The 19,093-nt window shown below is 28.8% G+C and overlaps 1 protein-coding gene across 1 annotated transcript; it reads left to right on the top strand.

The window, feature by feature from the left end:
• Nucleotides 1-6,367: 6,367 nt before the first annotated feature.
• On the top strand, nucleotides 6,368-17,689 carry LAS (lanosterol synthase-like). Its single transcript, XM_019213801.3, has 19 exons — nucleotides 6,368-6,413; nucleotides 6,818-7,047; nucleotides 7,122-7,292; nucleotides 8,254-8,343; nucleotides 8,591-8,785; nucleotides 9,093-9,177; nucleotides 10,241-10,407; nucleotides 11,119-11,307; nucleotides 12,013-12,126; nucleotides 12,494-12,616; nucleotides 12,704-12,826; nucleotides 13,588-13,686; nucleotides 13,898-13,954; nucleotides 14,258-14,304; nucleotides 14,809-14,952; nucleotides 15,444-15,624; nucleotides 16,553-16,633; nucleotides 16,820-16,903; nucleotides 17,383-17,689. Exons 2-19 carry the CDS (start codon nucleotides 6,850-6,852, stop codon nucleotides 17,509-17,511), a joined length of 2,277 nt encoding a protein of 758 aa, XP_019069346.2. The 5' UTR covers nucleotides 6,368-6,413; nucleotides 6,818-6,849; the 3' UTR covers nucleotides 17,512-17,689.
• Nucleotides 17,690-19,093: the final 1,404 nt, after the last annotated feature.

Genomic DNA, 19,093 nt, shown 5'->3' with positions numbered 1-19,093 from the left:
ATGATTCAGTATAGATTATTGACAGCTCAGAGTCGACAGAAGAGTTATGCAGATCGGAGAGTTAGAGCCTTGGTGTTTATGGAGGGTGATCATGTTTGGCTCCGAGTATCACCCATGAAGGGTGTAATGAGGTTTGGAAAGAAGGGCAAGCTTAGCCCTAGGTTCATTGGACCTTTTGAGATTTTGAGCCGAGTGGGAGAGGTGGCCTATAAGTTGGCCTTGCCACCTAGTTTGTCGGCAGTTCATCCTGTTTTCCATGTCTCTATGCTTCGGAAGTATATTCCGGATGAATCTCATGTGATTTCACTTGATTCTGTGGAGTTGGGTCCAGACTTGACATTTGAAGAGGAGCCTATAGCTATTTTGGATAGGCAGGTTCGAAAGCTTAGAACCAAGGAGATTGCTTCAGTGAAGGTGCAGTGGAAGCACCGATCAGTGAGAGAGGCAACTTGGGAGACTGAGTCTGACATGCGTGCCAGATATCCTTAACTTTTTGAGGCTTCAGGTAATTACTTTTACTCTATGTTCGAGGACGAACATGATTTTTAGTGGTGGATAATGTAATGACCCGGAAGGTCATTTTTGGAAATTTTGAATATTTGCTTAACTTGAGTTAATTAATCGATAGTTTATGGGCTAAAGTGATAATTTATTTAAGACTCTATACCATTTAGACTATATTTAATTAAATATGTGGGTAAAACCTATCACTTTTAGTACTTAATTAATTTAGAAAAGAAAAGGAAGAGGAGTAGAAAACTAACCTGCTTGCGGCGTGAACAGAGAAGAAGGGGACGAACTGCTCCACGACTTCTCGTAAGAAAAAAAAATTCAACTGAAGCTTTTCTAATTTCTCATATGACTACAACATTAATTGATTTGCATATAATCATTAATTGTTGTGCACATATATACATATATATATTAATATTATATTAGAATTGAATTTGGGGTTTGGAGATTTGGAATAAGCTTTTGGCAGAGAAAATTTATGTATGTATATAGCAATATTATATAGGTACTTATATATGTTTATAATAATAAGTAGTGATTGCCAAGTTGAACCTTAAATATGGAATGATAAATCACGTGAATTGTTGGAAATTGTGATAATATTGAAATTAATTTGTTAGTTGTTATTTAGTGATTTAATTGTGATTAGTTGATTGGTTTTATAATAGACAATTAGTATGTATTGCTAAACAAAGAAAAACAAAAGAAGGAAAAGACAAAACAATTGTCATAAATATTATAACATGAATGGAAATTAATGGTTTGTTTAGTGTGGTTCCTGGAAGAAAATAAATAAAATTGGATTGGAATGGGAATACAGAAGAAAGGGAAATTGGTTTATTTGCATAAAATATATTATAAAGTGGTAGTTAATCATTTTTTTTTATCGGATTCTTCTTATAATTATAACATTATAATTCAAGTTTTGTTTTATTGAAATGAGTAGTTGAATATTATGTGTATTGTATTTTATGAATATTATTAATATTAGGTTAATGAATGAAGACTTACCGAAGCTTGAAACTTGAATAAATATGAAAGTTGACATTTAGCTAGTTGACATCAATATTAGGAATTTGATTATAGATTTGAGTGAGTTTTTGGGTTTAGGTTAGACCTATAGTAACATGAGTTTTGTTATTTCCGAAATTTTATTGTGATTATTAATGTGAATAGATTGCTTTGAGTTGGAAGCAAAACGGAAAGGGAAGGCTCAAGTCCCAGAGTGATTATTCGAGTGGTTAAGGCAAGTGGATTTCTAAACTCTTGTTAAGCGTACGAAATTCGTGTATATCCTTGTGTGATGTTGAGAATGATTTGGAGACTTGTTGTTTATTTGTTGGTGTTGTATTTCTTGTTGTAAATTGTGTTTGGTTATCAAATGGTTATCTCCTCCCTTTTCATTTGAGCATGTCATTTGCATTGTATCTGAGACATTGTTGTGGTAAGAGGATGGTGTACTATTTTCGAGGGTCGTATCGCGCGCCGCGACGGATATTATATTTCGAGGGACGTATCGCGCGCCGCGAAGGTTACTACTTATCGAGGGTCGTGTCGTGCGCCGCGACAGATGCATGGACAGATATGTCCCCCATAGGTCCCGGACTGAGAGACAGCGGGTGTGTATCGTTAGGGAAGACATGCATCACTATATTTGACATTGCATCTCATGGCATTACACATTTTATTATTGATGAACTTGAACATGTGTTTTGTTGATCTTGTGAGTGTTTCTCTGTGAAACTTGTGACTGTTGAATATTGAGTTGTTATTGAGAATGTGTAAACTGATAGAGTGTGGTTATTGAGTTGTGTGTTTGGTAAACTGTAACCTATTAGACTGTATCGTGGAGGTTTAGATATGGTGTAAGGAGTGCCCGTATTTTGTTCACTTAACTTGTGTTTAGAGGTTTGCTTGTTGGGTACCGCGTGGTTTGGTACTCACCCCTTGCTTCTACAAATTTTTGTAGGATACGAGCCTGGATCATCGTGATACTTGTCATTCTTTTCGTTTCCGAGGCATCTTGTGGAGGATTGTGAGGTAGCTGCTTGTCATCTCAGCGAACTTTCCTACTCCAGTTTATGACTTTGTTTTTACTTGAAAGACAACTTCATTTAGACTTCTATTTTATTTCAATTCTAATATTTACATTAGAGGCTTGTGCACGTGACAACCTGATTTTGGGGATTGGATTAATATAACTTGGTTTCATAATAGGAATTGTTGTTGGATTGTCATTTACTTCCGCACTTTGTTAGATATTTGGTTTTAGGCTGACTTGTCTTGGTGGGATAAGACGAGTGCCATCACACCCATTTTTGGGTCGTGACAATGTCATTCTCTTCTTTTCTGAGGCTTCATGGAGATTTGTGAGGTAGCTGTTTCCATCTCAGCAGACTTTCTTCTCCATAATTATGATCTTGTTCTATTCTAGAAACAAGTTCATTTGAGACTTGAGTTTTTCTTTTGAATCAATTGTAATATTTTAGAGGCTTGTACACGTGACTACCAGGTTTTGGGGTATAATGTAAGTTGATAGTAAATTTTCCGCATTTTTATTGTAATGGTTGAGTTTTAGGCTGACTTGTCTTGATGGGATAAGACGAGTGTCATCACGTCCATTTTTGGGTAGTGACAAAAATAAAGTACGACATTATGTGAGATGAACCTTTATTTTGCAATAACATGCACATAGTACTATTTGAGATGAACGTCTAAAATATACTTTATATTTTATTAATTATGTTATGAAATATAATAAAATATTGGGATAATTTCAGAGACCTCCTCCAAGTTTCGCTCTATAACACTAATCTCCCCTGTGATTTATGATATTACGTCTACCTCTCTTATTTTCATTTACGAGTCCGGAACCTAAATAAGCCACAAAAATATAAAAGTGACCAAAATAAGTCACTATTTTAGTATGTAACAAAAATAAGCTTAGTGTAAGAAAAAGTTCCACTTTATCTAATTTTATAAACATTTTTCGTTAGTGTCATAACATGCATTTTAATATATAACAGAACTTTTTCTTCCACTTTATAAAGTGAAACTTTTTCTTCCACTTTACAAAGTAGAGCTTTTTCTTACACTTTATAAGAGGAATATTTTTCACATTTTGAAGAAGCTTTTTCAGTGTTGTCATACAATTATATGATTTGACATATCATAAAAACGAAAAAAGAGTTACATTAAGTATTTTATTTTTTTATTTAGAAAAAACTTTCAATCTCTATTTAAGGACGTTTAAACATAGTTGATAGCTCTTACAACATAAAGTCTTTTATTTTTCTTCATTTCGATCTCAAAAAAAATGTTTTCTACACCTAAAGTTAAAAGTTTCAATTTATTGAGATGGTGAAATTATATATGACGGAAATTCCATTTATTATAATTGTCCTCCCAAACACAACGCTAAATATCCAATTAATTTTTTACAAGGCATATCGTTTAAAAGTTCCAATTTTTTTTCTCTTTCACTTTATTAAGTGTAAGCAAAAGTTCTACTTTATAAAGTGGAAGAAAAAATTACACTTTATAAAGTGTAAGAAAAAGTTTCGTTTTATATTAAAAATACACGTTATGACACTAACGAAAAACGTCTAGAAAATTGGATAAAGTGAAACTTTTTCTTCCACTAAGCTTATTTTAGTTCATACTGAAATAGTGACTTATTTTGGTTACTTTTATATTTTTGTAGCTTATTTAGGTTCCTGACTCTCTATTTACTTGTAACCATTCTTTAAATCTATTTAAAATAAATATAAATTAATATAGATTTGACAATTTTACCTTTTTTATATTAATTTCTTCATATTAATAAATATTATGTAAAAAATAACTTATTTAACAAATATTTTAAAAATAAATCAGCACAAATACATATTCTTTTTATCAAACAAAAATCAGAGTCTTCATCAAACCGATTCACCATTTTACCAAATATTAAGTGTTCATATCTATTTCACCTTTATCAATTCACGTAGATTTTTCCCATACAGTAACCCATCATTTTTCAGTAACAATTTCTTCAAATAAAAGATAAAAATGAACTCCTCGTAAGAGAAATTCAATAAGAACAATTTGATTTTATTTTCGTTAAATATTTTCACGAGCGAAGAAGAAACATGATCCAACGAATAAAGATAAACCATTGAAAATCAGATCTAAACTTGCATATAAGGGTAAATTGTCAAATCTAAATTAATTTATATTTATTTTAAATAGATTTAAAGAATGATTACAAGAAAATAAAAATAAGAAAGGTTGACGTAATATCGTAAACCACAGAAGAGGTGAGTGTTATAGAGCGAAACCTGAAAAGAGGTTTCTGAAATTATTCCTAAATATTATTAAAGAACTTGGGGGAGGGAGAATATTTTCGTAAAATTTGTTATTATATAATAATTAATAAACCTTCATCTATAGACAAGCCCAACTACTATGCCTATTTTAAAAGAACTTGGGGGAGGGAGAATATTTTCTTTAAATTTATTATTATATAATAATTAATAAACCTTCATCTATAGACAAGCCCAACTACTATGCCTATTTGAATAAGGCACTGGCCATAGGCCCCCAATTTGGGGGCTCAATTTTTTTACCAATAATAAATTATGAGTTAATTTTTTTTAGAAAAGAAAATTATTTATGATAAATATATTTTTTATTAAATTATTATTATTTTATTTTCATTAATTCCATTTAAATAGAAGAAATTAAGAAGAATTGTTTTATTTTCTCATCGTTCCTATGCTAATATTTATATTATTTTATTCTTTTAACTCCTTTTACACTCTTTTCTTTATATTTTTGACAAATGGAGTAATACTCTATAAAAAAAAATATGAATCAATAGTCAAAAGTGTTGAGCAAAGTGAATTGTAAATTCTTTTTCTGTTTCTTCTTAGATGTTCAAGCATTACAACAAGCATAGTAAAATAGGGATATATAAAATTATCAATTTGATTCTATGTTAACAATTCATATAATTATTGCCCGAGTAAGTAAATATTTTTCAATAATTGATAAAATCAAATAAATTATTTATAAAAAATATTAAGTATACTTTGCATTTTAAAAAGCAAACTACTTTTTTTTTTTTGTATAAAATAATACATATGAAGTTATTTAGATTTTAGGCTCTAGTTGAAATTTTGCTTTAGGCCTCCGATAGCATTGAGTCGTCCCTGTCTATAAAAGAAGGGAAAATGCACAAGTACCAAGTACCCCCTTAGACTATGACCGAAATTTCAGAGACACACCTTAATTAAACTAAAGTCATATTACCCCATTGAACTTATTTTTTTTATAATAATACACACATTTTATCTTACGTGGCACACTCCGTGACACCACACAATTGAAGCGCGTGAGAAATATTTGAATGCTACGTAAGTAAAAAAGGTGCACAAAATTACAAAAAGAAAATAAATTCAGAAAAATAATAGAACTTTAGTTTAATTAAAAAGCGTCTCTGAAATTTTAATTATAATCTAAACAGGTACTTGTGCATTTTCCCTAAGCTTATTCAGTTACATGCTTATCAATTCAAGCATTTATCTAATTATAAATTTATGTTAACTATGTATGACTACATTTATAACAAACTATATAATATAAGTGAAATTTTGTACTTTCGACCTAATTAAATATACTTTAACGTGTATTGAATGGAACTTTTGACATTTTAAATTGGACAAGTTGCATATATTTGACTAATTAACAATAAATATATATATATATATATATATATATATATATATATATATATATATATATTATCGCTTTTGGCATTGTTATAAATAATTAATTAAAAAAATAGAATGGATTGTGTATAAATTGAGACAGACCAATTCTTTCTTTAAACTAGCTCTTCACTTCTTGCTCTACTCTTTGTTAGTCTCTTTCTCCCTCTTTCATCATTTTTCTTATATTATATAATTTATTTAAAATTAATAAATTATTAAATATTTTTGTCTTTTTATTTAAAAATTTTAAATTCCGTACGGCCAACCAGGTTTACATTTAAGGGAGTAGTAATTTTTGTTTTAAGTCTTTTTGGTCTAAATATTTAACGTTTGTGCATTTTAATTTTTTGTTTAGTCATTAAACATATATTTGACAAACTTAGGGTTGTTTTGTCCGTACAATTTCAGTAAAAATAATTACAAATATAAAATATGTAGACATATGTATATTTTTCTGATAATTAATCGCTAAATAGGATTATCAACAACTTTTTTTATTTATATAAAATTTGTGCGTATTTACAATATTCTTGTGATTTTAACAAGTATAGAAATAAATCAATCAAAAAGGGAAAAGAAGACGATGTGGAAGCTTAAGTTGTCAGAGGGAGACGATCCATGGATTAGAAGTTTGAACAATAACGTTGGTAGGCAATATTGGGAATTCGATCAGAATAGTGGAACAGATGAAGAACGATCTCATGTTGAAGATATTCGTGAACATTTTTCTATGAATCGATTTCACGTTAAACATAGTTCTGATCTCCTATTAAGACTTCAGGTAATTAATTGACATGTCTTAATTAAATCATGGATTTTAAATATATGAGAATTAATTTTATTTATAATAATTAGTTTGCAAAGGGGAAACAAATTGAAATGTTGGAAAAAGTGAAAATAGAAAGTGAAGAAGAATTAGTAAAGACAACATTGAAAATGGGCTTGAGATTTTATTCAACAATTCAAGCTGATGATGGTCATTGGCCTGCTGATTATGGTGGCCCTCTCTTTCTTTTGCCTGGTTTGGTATGACCCTATTCTAAATTCAATTCTTTCCCATCTCAATTTACGTCATACAATTCAGATATCGAGATTCAAATAAGTGTATCTTTGATCATAAATTATTCATATATTTTTTTTAATATTTTTAATTGTTAATTATTTTTACTTATATTTTTACCTAGTTTATAGATATATAAATTTCATTTCAAAAGTTGAAGATTTCAATGTGTAAATTTCCAATCAAATTTTTACAGTTTAACTCTAGAAAAATGAAATTTGTCGTGTAAATTGGGATAATGATGGGAGTAATTGTTATTTCCTTCTTTCAATAATAAGTCAGAAATCAATATTTTAAAGTTAAATTGTTATTAAATATAGAAATCTATATCATTCTTTTTGGGACAGACTAAAAATGAATTCTGTCACATAAATTGTGGTATCATTTGACTTGATATAAAATACAAAAAATTTATAATCTATAACAAATCTTAGATATTTATGCAAACTATAAATCATTTTACTAAAAATCAAAAGAAAATATTTAAGTTGATTTTGATTATTATAAAAAGTGATAACAAATTAAAAATTAAATGTGTCACGTTAAGACCGATAGAATAAAATTAGGGATATATATATTGCACTTAATGATCCTTCTGTTACATAATGATAAGTTTTTTAATTTTGGTGGTTGTGATACTTGATTAATTAATCATATTTAATCTTGAATTAATAAAACTATGTTAGCTATTGTGTGTTAGTGTGTGAGTGTTTAAATTGCCAACTATGTATATACACACCAAAACTACACATGGATTTTATTTTGTTTTTTAAAATTTTCTACTCGATATCTCATATTCACATTAAAGCACGATTATTCTTATTTTTTCTATCAGGGTTCTATGACTCTTCTTAAGTTAATCATTTTCTCATATCACCCTCGTCCTTTCATTGTTCCGATCTTTCTCTCTTGATCTAACTTTCGCAGGTTATAAGTCTATTCATAATGGAAGCAATGAATGTAGTTTTATCAGAAGAACATCAAAAGGAAATACTTCGTTATTTATATAATCATCAGGTGCCTAACCCTCTTAATTATTTTTTTCGTATACTCTATTCTCTCCGGTTTCATTGTATGAGATTACACTGAGCATATTATTATTCTATTCTCCCAATTTAATACTATGAGATTACACTGAATATATTATTATTTAATAGTATACGATAAAAGAGTGTAGCTTGTCATGATTTTTCTAATGAAATGTGTAAATTAAAGTTTTTATTTCTACTTATGTATATATTAAAAAAAAAAAAATTGAATGCAGAATAAAGATGGTGGATGGGGGTTGCATATAGAAGGACATAGCACTATGTTTTGCACAGCTCTCAATTATGTGGCAATAAGACTTATTAATGGAGAAAATAATGTAAACAATGAAGCAATGGAGAAAGCTAGAAAATGGATTATTGAGCATGGTGGTGTCACTTATATTCCGTCTTGGGGAAAATTCTGGCTCTCTGTAAGTAAGAAATTAGAACGTGTAATATAAAAATTATTTTTTATTTGATGTTTGATTCATTACATTAAAACTGAATATACAAAATGTCATTTAAAATATTTACTTATCTATTATACTAAATAATAATTATGAATGCTTGATCTTTGTTGTTTTCTAGGAAAAAAAATAAAAGATAGTATTGTCTTTATATATTTATTTATTTATTTATATTTTAGTATTGTCTTTATATATATATATATATATATATATATATATATTTATTTATTTATTTATTTATATTTTCGTTTTGGGTCTCTTTTTGTGTTAGGTACTTGGCGTATACGAATGGAGCGGCAATAATCCACTACCACCAGAATTATGGCTTCTCCCCTACTTTGTTCCTGTACACCCAGGTTCTTGTGATTTTGAGTCGAGAGTCTATTGAATATAATTAATTTATTCGTTGTTTTTTATTAATTCCTTTTATAAAAATTTATGGATAAAATTGGGTTTTGAAGTATAAAATTGCAGTTGAAAGAATAATAATAAAAATGATTGAAATATTTCATCAAAGAGCATGTATGATCGAGTGATAAAATTATTCAAAGTCATAAAAAATACTAGGATTTGCTTCTCAGTAACTACTATTTCAGAAGAAGAATCAACTCCGTCCATTAATTTTAAAAAAAACTGACAGAAAGGATCAGTTGTCCCTCGATTTTAACCGACCTTGTCTAGAGCCGTCAATATGGGCTAGGCCTGGTCTAATTCGGAATTTAATAGGGTTGAGCTTCGATTTTTGGAGCTCATTTGAGAAAAGGTCTTTTTAGCCCGGTCTGAATAAACTTGTTGATTTGTAGAGCTTGAGAAATATCAGTAGGGCCGGCCGTGGACCAATAAAAATTAATTAAAAAATATAATATAATATTAAAATTTAAAATTAAAGAGAGTTCAAACTCAAAACAATTAGGTTAATATTTCTATTTAGAATTTTATACTTTTACTTGACAAATAATAAATATTACAAAGATAATTTTATTTGTGGATTTGATTTAAAAGTAGTAACATTAACATCATGTAACATTGTTTTGCTGATATTTATGATAATATTTTTAAATCATAATTTATAATTTAATTTAATAATTCTAAAAATAACATAATTTTTAAATAAAATGGACTGGTCCGACAAGCATGTGGCCCACGTACTTGTGGGTTGGGCCGGCCGTTTTCTAGCCCACACTAAAAATGGGCTAGCTCGGCGTGGCTCGTAAAATATTGAAATCTGTATGAATTAACCCAAATGGGGTGGACTAACCCATATTGACAGCTCTAACCTTATCCACCAATTTCACCAAAACAAAAATAAAAACGATCGACGGGGTCGGTGATGCATGTGAGTTGGATTATATGATTTTAATTTGTTTCTCAATTAATTCCAAAACATATAATCATCTTATTATTTTGATGATATGGTAGGTCGAATGTGGTGTCATTGTCGAATGGTGTATTTAGCAATGTCTTATTTGTATGGAAGGAGATATGTAGGTCCTATTAATTCCATCATTTTATCACTTAGAAGAGAGCTCTATACAACTCCCTATCACCATATTGATTGGGACTTGGCTAGAAACCAATGTGCTAAGGTATATTTTTCTAATTTCTTCCATTTTAATTATTTTTTAAAAAATCATTTGAAATTGAAAATAACATCGTGAAACTAATAAATTAATAGTCTGTTTGATCAAGTTTCTAAAAAAATACATATTTATAAATATTTAGAGTCAAATCTACTTTTCTAGTAAAACATTTTTGCTAATATAAAAACAACAATTTGGGGTGGCAATTGGTAAACAAAAAGTGCTTTTGAGAAGAATTAAGTTACTATTTTCAATTCATAGTATTACTTAAAAGTTTAACCAAATACTTCAAAGACTTTCTAAAATAAGTACTTGTGATTTTTAAAAGTTTAATCAGACAAGCTATAAGTTATCGCGCAAATTACTAAAATAATGTATGGTGTTTAATTTAGGGAAAATGCACAAGTACCCCCAATCTATGCCCAAAATCCCAGAGACAAACTTATACTATACTAAGGTCCTATTACCCCCTGAACTTATTTTATAAGTAATTTTCTGCCCCTTTTTAGCCTACGTGACACAAGTTTGAAAAAAAAAGTCAACCATCGTTGGGCCCACAAGATAGTGCCACGTAGGCTAAAAAGGGGTAAAGAATTATTAATAAAATAAGTTCAGGAGGGTAATAGGACCTTAGTATAGTATAAGTGTGTCTCTGAGATTTCGGACATAGGTTGAGGGGGTACTTGAGCATTATCCCTTTAATTTAATTAATTTCAGGAAGATTTGTACTACCCTCATCCTTTAGTACAAGACATACTTTGGGAAGGTCTTCACAAAATTGGAGAACCTCTTCTCATGCAATGGCCACTCTCCAAACTAAGAAAAAAGGCACTCAACACTGTGATGGAACATATTCATTATGAAGATGAAAATACCAATTATATTTGTATTGGACCTGTCAATAAGGTATTCTATTTTTTATTTGACTATACTGACACTTTGGGTTTTTAATTGATATTTATGTTTTTCAATTCTGGCTGTGTATGAATAGATAATTAGAATTTCTATAATATTGAATAAATAGATACACATAATCTACGTGACATAATATATGTATGAGACGAATTGCAACGTAAAACGTTAAGTAAGATGTGTGTCTACTCAACTATATACAAATTTAAGTGCCCATTGTGCACACCTAAAGTTGAAATAATAAGCTGGTTTTCCACCGATTTTTTAGTGTTCGGCCATTTCTAGCAAAGTCTAAAGGACATATTCGTTGCCGATTGAAGATACTGCTAGACAGATACGAACCTAAAATTTAAAAACTTTAAGTGCACAAATATACTTAAAATAAAAAATGAAGGCTCTAGCTAGATCTGAACCTTAATCTCGCATGTGATTCCTCTGGCTGACTTGTACCAACAGGATAAAGGGCATGCACTTCTATACTCTTCTATATAAGTGCACTATTAATCATATCTTAATTTTTATCAGTTTTTCAATTTATAATTTTTTTCAAAGTTAATGAATACATGTGCAATCTTACGAATGAATATGGGTCTGCCTGGTTAACTGATATGTTCATGTATTATGACAAAAACAAAAGAATACAACAAAAGCAACTGACATTTTAATTTTCTGGACACCAAAAATAAAAATAAAATACAGGTATTGAACATGCTATGTTGTTGGGTAGAGGATCCAGATTCCCAGGCAATCAAACTTCATCTCTCAAGAATCAAAGATTACCTATGGCTAGCTGAAGATGGCATGAAAATGAAGGTATAATTTCTCATTAAAAAATGAATCAAAGTATTGATCGTAACTACATTTTCTAGCCAAATTATAAACTGAGAATATTTCTGTTCATTTTACCTAGTTTAAGGGCATATTTGACTCTTTTCCCAAGAAAAACAAAAAAAAGGGAACTTGTGAAACAAAGTACTCTTTCTATTTCAATTTATGTAGCATATTTTAAATTTTGAGAGTAAATAAAATTTTTCTGTAGCTCTAAGTTTTTTAAATTATCAATTATTATGACTTATGGTACTTTTACAAAAAAAATAAAAATAACATATGCCAAATGTGCATATGTCTTTGATGGTATTGCCCCATCATCTGCAAATCCTGAATTCGCCTGTAACTATAGGGATATAATGGAAGTCAACTATGGGATGTTAGTTTTGGTGTACAAGCCATACTAGCTACAAATCTTCCTCAAGAATATGGTGTGATGCTTAAAAATGCACACCACTTCATTAAAGCCTCACAGGTTCTCACTAATTATTTCATCTTCTATTAAGCTTCAAATAACTTTGTGTATGCTTATAATTCTGCAATTAATTAATTATAATTTAAGGTTAGAGAAAATAGTAATGGAGATGCCAAGAAGTGGTATAGGCAGCATTCTAGAGGTGGATGGCCTTTCTCTACTGTTGATAATGGTTGGATTGTATCTGATTGCACTGCAGAAGCTTTAAAGGTCCATTACTCTCGATCATTTTTACTTGTTCATTATATTAATTTTTTTATGTTATACTCATTCATCCACCGTAAAATTATATGATCAAAAGTAAGATAATTCTTTTTTTAAAAATGCCTCCTCCTTAGGAGCTAGCTCCCATCTTTCTGTTCTTTTGGTGACTCGAAAGTACAATCTTTGGGTTGTAAGTGAGAGGTGTTTACCATCCGAGCAAGTTATATATTGAGAAAATTTTAGAAATAACAAACATAATAGATATAATTATGATAATTGCACTCCATATATAGCTATAATTCTATTTGCTATGGAGACTCCGATTTGTATATTTCGTTTGTGTATGTAAAAATATGGTAAGTATATACAACTTTTGTATTTATACATTTTAAGAATTTTTCAGAACTCTGTCTGTATTATGATTTTTTTATAAACCGTGTACAAAAAATTAGGATAAGCATATACAAAATCATGAATTTATACAATCAGGAATCGAATTATACAAATTCTGAATTTATACAAATCAAGCTAATAACAACATTTGGAGAAACTTTAGCCGTAATTTTTGGTATATCTTTCATGTGATTCAAAGATAAGCTTTTTCTAAAATACGTTATCTGTTGCAAAAGATAAAAATAAACTACAATGATAATATATATTATTTCTTGATATAGTTTTGATTCAAATATATTCATGTTATATTTTGTATTTATAATATACCCCTTGTGTCATAGCATAATTATTTATTTATTTGGCTAAATTTATAGGCATCTATCTTGCTATCTCTGATGCCATTAGACATTGTTGGAGAAGTAACAGCACCTCATAGGCTATTTGAAGCTGTTGATTTGATTCTTTCTCTTCAGGTTAATTTACTTAATATAATCTTCTCAATTAGCTTCTTTAGATAGCTATTAAATGTGATAATTATTTCAAATTTTATAACAATGGAAAAGTTAATTATTATGATTATTAATGACCATTACTTAGGATACCTCTCCTTAAAATCTTTGATATTTATATGATTATAAATATGTTATTCCTTTTTTTTTTTTGTTTTTGAAATATACATTTCAGAATAGCAACGGTGGATTTGCTTCCTACGAGTTAACAAGATCTTATGCATGGCTTGAGGTAACATATGACTTACGCGACATTGTTTGACTTGACGTAAAAAAATTTTTTTTAATGAAATTTAAGATTTAATAAAATATTGTGACTATAAATAAGTTCTTTGAAGATAAAATAAAAATTTCTATAATTAAATTATTTATAAGTATAGAAATGTAACATTAATTTCTTACCAAACTATAAAAAAAAGTGTGATATAAATTGATACGAGGGATATTTCACTTGTGCAAATATTTTTTTCTTTAATTCATCAAATGATTTAATTATTTTTGTCATATGTTTTTTTGGTTTATGGCAATTTGACAGATGATTAATCCATCGGAAACATTTGGGGACATCACTATTGATTACCAGTAAGACTTTCCACACGTTTATATGTTGCATATCTAGAGATAGTAACAACTACATACACGTCGTGTAATTTTATAAGTGAGATTTACTAAAGAAAATTTATACGGAATTTTACCTTTACTTTGCAAAGGAAGAGAAGTTGTTTATATCTAATTCAATTATAAAAGAAAAGGATGTGATACAGCGGATGAGACTGCTTCTTTATTAATTAGAGTTCTTGGTTGAAAGTGTAAATGGGCACTATGTGACGCGAATCTGAATTAATTGAGTTTCAATATAGATACCAAATATTGAGTGATTTTTTTTTTTTTAATGACATACCTATATTTATAGGAGTTTCTATATAGTGAATGTGATGTGTGTGTATATATATATATATATATATATATATATATATATATATATATATATATATATATATATATATATATATATATATATATATATATATATATATATATATATATATATTCTTTATTAATTTTTTTTAAAAAAAATTGGTGTAGGTATGTGGAATGTACATCTGCAGTAATTCAAGCTCTTGAATCCTTCAAGAAAAATTACCCCAAACATAGAGAGAAGGAAATAGAAGCATGTATTAACAAAGCTCTCCAATTTATTCAAACTATTCAACTTCCTGATGGCTCATGGTAACTATTTTATTTTTTTAATGCATATAATTTGTGGTGTTTGGAATCAACATTTTAGCATGTACTAAACGTTCACTTTTATTTGTCATGTTATATCTTTTAAAAGTCAATTTGATTAATTTTTGAAGTTAAATTAGATAATAGTGATTCAATATTTTAGACAAAAAATTTCGGTCAATTTGATTCATTTTTAAAGTTAAATTAGATAATATTGATTCAATATTTTAAACAAAAGTTTAGATATTCAAAACCATGCGACAAGTACTATAAGTTACAATTTTTTGCATATCAATATGATGAAAAAATACATCGTAAAATATTAGTCAAAATTCTTATTTTTTAACTCGAAAGCATGAGAATTAAAAGTGGACGAAGAAAGTACTATTTAATGCTTATTATAGCAACCTATAATTCTTTTTTAAATAAGCTGATTATGTAAATATTTTTTCATACTATTAATGCTTATAACTTAAACTCTTTTGTGTACAAAGGTATGGTTCATGGGGAGTTTGCTACACCTATGGAACATGGTTTGGAATATGTGGGCTGGTTGCTGGTGGCTACACTTATGAAAACTGCAAAAGCATAAGAAAGGCTTGTAATTTCCTATTGTCCAAACAACTACAATCTTCTGGTGGTTGGGGAGAAAGCTATCTCTCATCTCAACACAAGGTGACACATCAACTTTTTTTCGAAAAATATAATTTTGTTGATTGTGAGTATAAATTTGTTGATTTATAGATTCTTTTTTCGTAAAATTTATCCTTCTTCTCTTGTAAGATTTAATTTATTCGTTACGTATTTTTCGAACTAAGATAATTTGAATTTGATCTTTTTTTGTGAATATTTCATGATTTGTGGAATATTGTTCGAGATGCCTCTTTAAGAGAATATATATATATTATCTTTATATAGCATGAATTAGAATTTAGGATTGAGTAACTTTCGAAAATCCTAATTGAAATAGAATACACCCTGTAGAGTTTCAAATCAACACGTTTTGTAGAAAACTATGTCTCATCTCAACACAAGGTGACACATCATTCTTTTTCGAAGAAACATAATTTTATTGATTGTGAGTACAAATCTGTTGAGCGATTCTTTTTCTCGTAAGATTTATCCTTTTCTCTCGTAAGATTTATCTATTAGTGACGTATTTTTCGAACTAGATAGAATGATTTGAATTTGATCTCTTTTGTGAATATTTCATGAATTTGCAGAATATTCAAGATACCTCTTTAAGAGGATATCTAACCGCATGAACTAGGGTTTAGAGTTGAGTAGATTTCAAAAATTCTAATTAGAATTGAACACACCTTGTAGAGTTCCAACTCAACACGTCTTGTAGAATGCCACAAAATTTTAGTATTTACAAATGTACCTGCTTTAAGGCTTGTCAGAATGTAGACTTGATGAAATTCAAAGACAAATCTTAAAGTACACATTAATTAATATGATTTTTTTTATTGCTATCATAAAATATTATTTTATATAAAGAACATATGATACAAGAACAAAAAAATTAGTTCAGAAACGAACTTAATCATCATTATAGTGAAATATTGTTATAACATATAATTGTTAATTGATGTGACGACAGATTTATACGAACCTTGAAGGGAATAAACCACACAATGTGAATACAGCTTGGGCCATGTTGGCTCTTATTGAAGCTGGCCAGGTACTTAATTTAAATAGCACTAATTATTTTAATTTAGTATATTAATTAAATAATCATAATTACTAGAGAATCAATACAATTTTTTAATATGGTAAAATGCCATACTATTGTATATATTTGAATAATATCTTTACATAATTTTTGTGATTCTGAAAAATGAAATTACTCATTATCGAAATTTGTTAGGGCAAAAGAGATCCTACTCCACTCAAACGAGCTGCTAAAATTCTGGTAAATTCTCAAATGGACAATGGAGATTTTCCACAACAGGTACTGTATTAATTACGGAAATTTCACCTTTTAGTTTACTTATTATCGTCATGCCCAATAAGTTTCATAAATTTCTAAAATTCCTCATTTTCGAGCATTACATTAATATATCTCGCGCATCAAATTAGTGTATCTCGTGCATCAAATTGGTGTATCATGTATAAAATGTACATCACGCATCATATTAGTGTATCTCGTGCATCAGATTGGTATATCATGTATAAAATGTACCCCGCGCATCATATTAGTGTATCTCGTGCATTAGATAAATGTATCAGAGCTTATATTATTGTATCCGTTTTGAGGAATATTTGTAATTATAAACTTTTAAGGGATACATTATAATTTTACCTTAAAAGTATGTAATTTTTGTAATTTGCCTTTTGATTTTCACTCGTAATTTTAAATTTTTATTATCTCAGGGTGACACATAAAATTATATTTGTTATTCAACAATATAATATTTAACAAATTTGCAGGAAATAATTGGAGTATTCAACAGAAATTGTATGATAAGCTACTCATCCTACAGAAATATTTTCCCCATATGGGCACTTGGAGCTTATCTTAATGAAGTACTATTATCTTCAAAAGAGTATCATGAATAGCTTGTTACACTTACAGTTGTCATTATTCTTCAAATAATAAATTAATGTATAGTTTTGTACATAACAAATATAATGCACACTTTCTTTAGTTTTATGTCAAATAGAATAATAATAACAATAACAATTAATGTTTGAAAGATGAACTATAATGTGTCTATTCAAAAGACTTTTGAATCAATTTTCCACTGGTCTTTGGGTATTTTCATTAATCTATATCTATATTATATTAAAAGTATGAAGGTCTTTAGAAATGTTGATTAATATCTATATTTTGGTATTTTCATTAATCTATATCTATATTGTGTTATCGTTGATTGATTTACATTTATTAGCCTACAAGTCAATTTCATATTTAATTTGTTATCTCGAGTATCAAAAATTTCAATAATATATAGACGGTTTGAAAATGATGTGTAAAGAGAGACTCCAATAGTATCTCCAGCGACCAATGAAATAATATTAAGCACATGGCACAACTCAAAGGTATTCAGCTTCAATTATTTTCTTGATATCATTAATGAATGAGAAACTCTTAGTGTTAAATTTGCGATACCGACCTCTAAGTGTTGAACTTGCTCAATCAACATACAAAGTGTAAAATTTTCTTTGTTCTTTTCAATTTCCAATCTAAAATGATCAATTTATCACAAATTAATTGTCCAAATCACGATTGATTGATTTCATTCTTTTATTTGGATGGATTTACATGAGTCTTACCTATTTTTATGAAGTTTTTGGGATACATTTGAATTTATTGGTGTTGTTATTTGGTGTGCTTGAGATCAATTTGTTCATTTCTTAAATTTGACACTTTCTCAGTTGTCTTCTTTGAAAATAATCGACCAGAAGCTTATAACAATAAAATATTCATTGATTAAAACACGAAAAGAAAATTGCTTAGTTCTTGTAAATTGGCTTCTAAATGCCCAAAATATATATATAAAAGATGATGAGGCTTCGCGTATTGCTTCCTCAATTCCCTATGAAGGATTTCGTGCAGAAGCCATATTTTTCAGAATATTCATGGTAAACACACAAAAAAAACAAAGAAAATACCTAATTTCTAAAAAATGACTCCTAAATGTTCAAAACATGTGCAAAAATTGGTGACGTAGACTCCCCTAATACCCTATAGAGGGTCTGTAAAAGTACTGTAAAATCTATCGATTAGAACCCACATGACTAAAATATTAATGGACTAACGCACACAAAAAAAATTGAGAATACTCGTCTAATGTCCAGAATATCAATGAAAATTGGTGTGACTTCACGAACTACTCCCCCAACTCCCTATAAAGGGTTTGGTGAAAGTTTTACAAAAAAAAAAATCGATTGGAAGCCATAGCATCAAAATATGTATGGGCTAACACACACGAAAAATTGAGAAAAACACTTATATTTCTATAAAAAGGCTTTTAATTGCCCAAAATATCCAAAAAAATGGTGTGAGGTTTCACATATTTCTCTCCAAATCCCTACGGAGGGTTCCGTAAATTTATGCAATAAAGTGACCAAATGCCATAACACTGAAATACACATGGACTAACACACACAAAATTGAAGAGATATTTGCCTAATTTCT

The sequence above is a fragment of the Solanum lycopersicum genome, chromosome 5 (genome assembly GCF_036512215.1).
Source record: "Solanum lycopersicum chromosome 5, SLM_r2.1".
In the NCBI taxonomy this organism is placed as follows: Eukaryota; Viridiplantae; Streptophyta; class Magnoliopsida; order Solanales; family Solanaceae; genus Solanum; species Solanum lycopersicum.
This window is presented reverse-complemented; position numbering and strand designations above follow the sequence as displayed.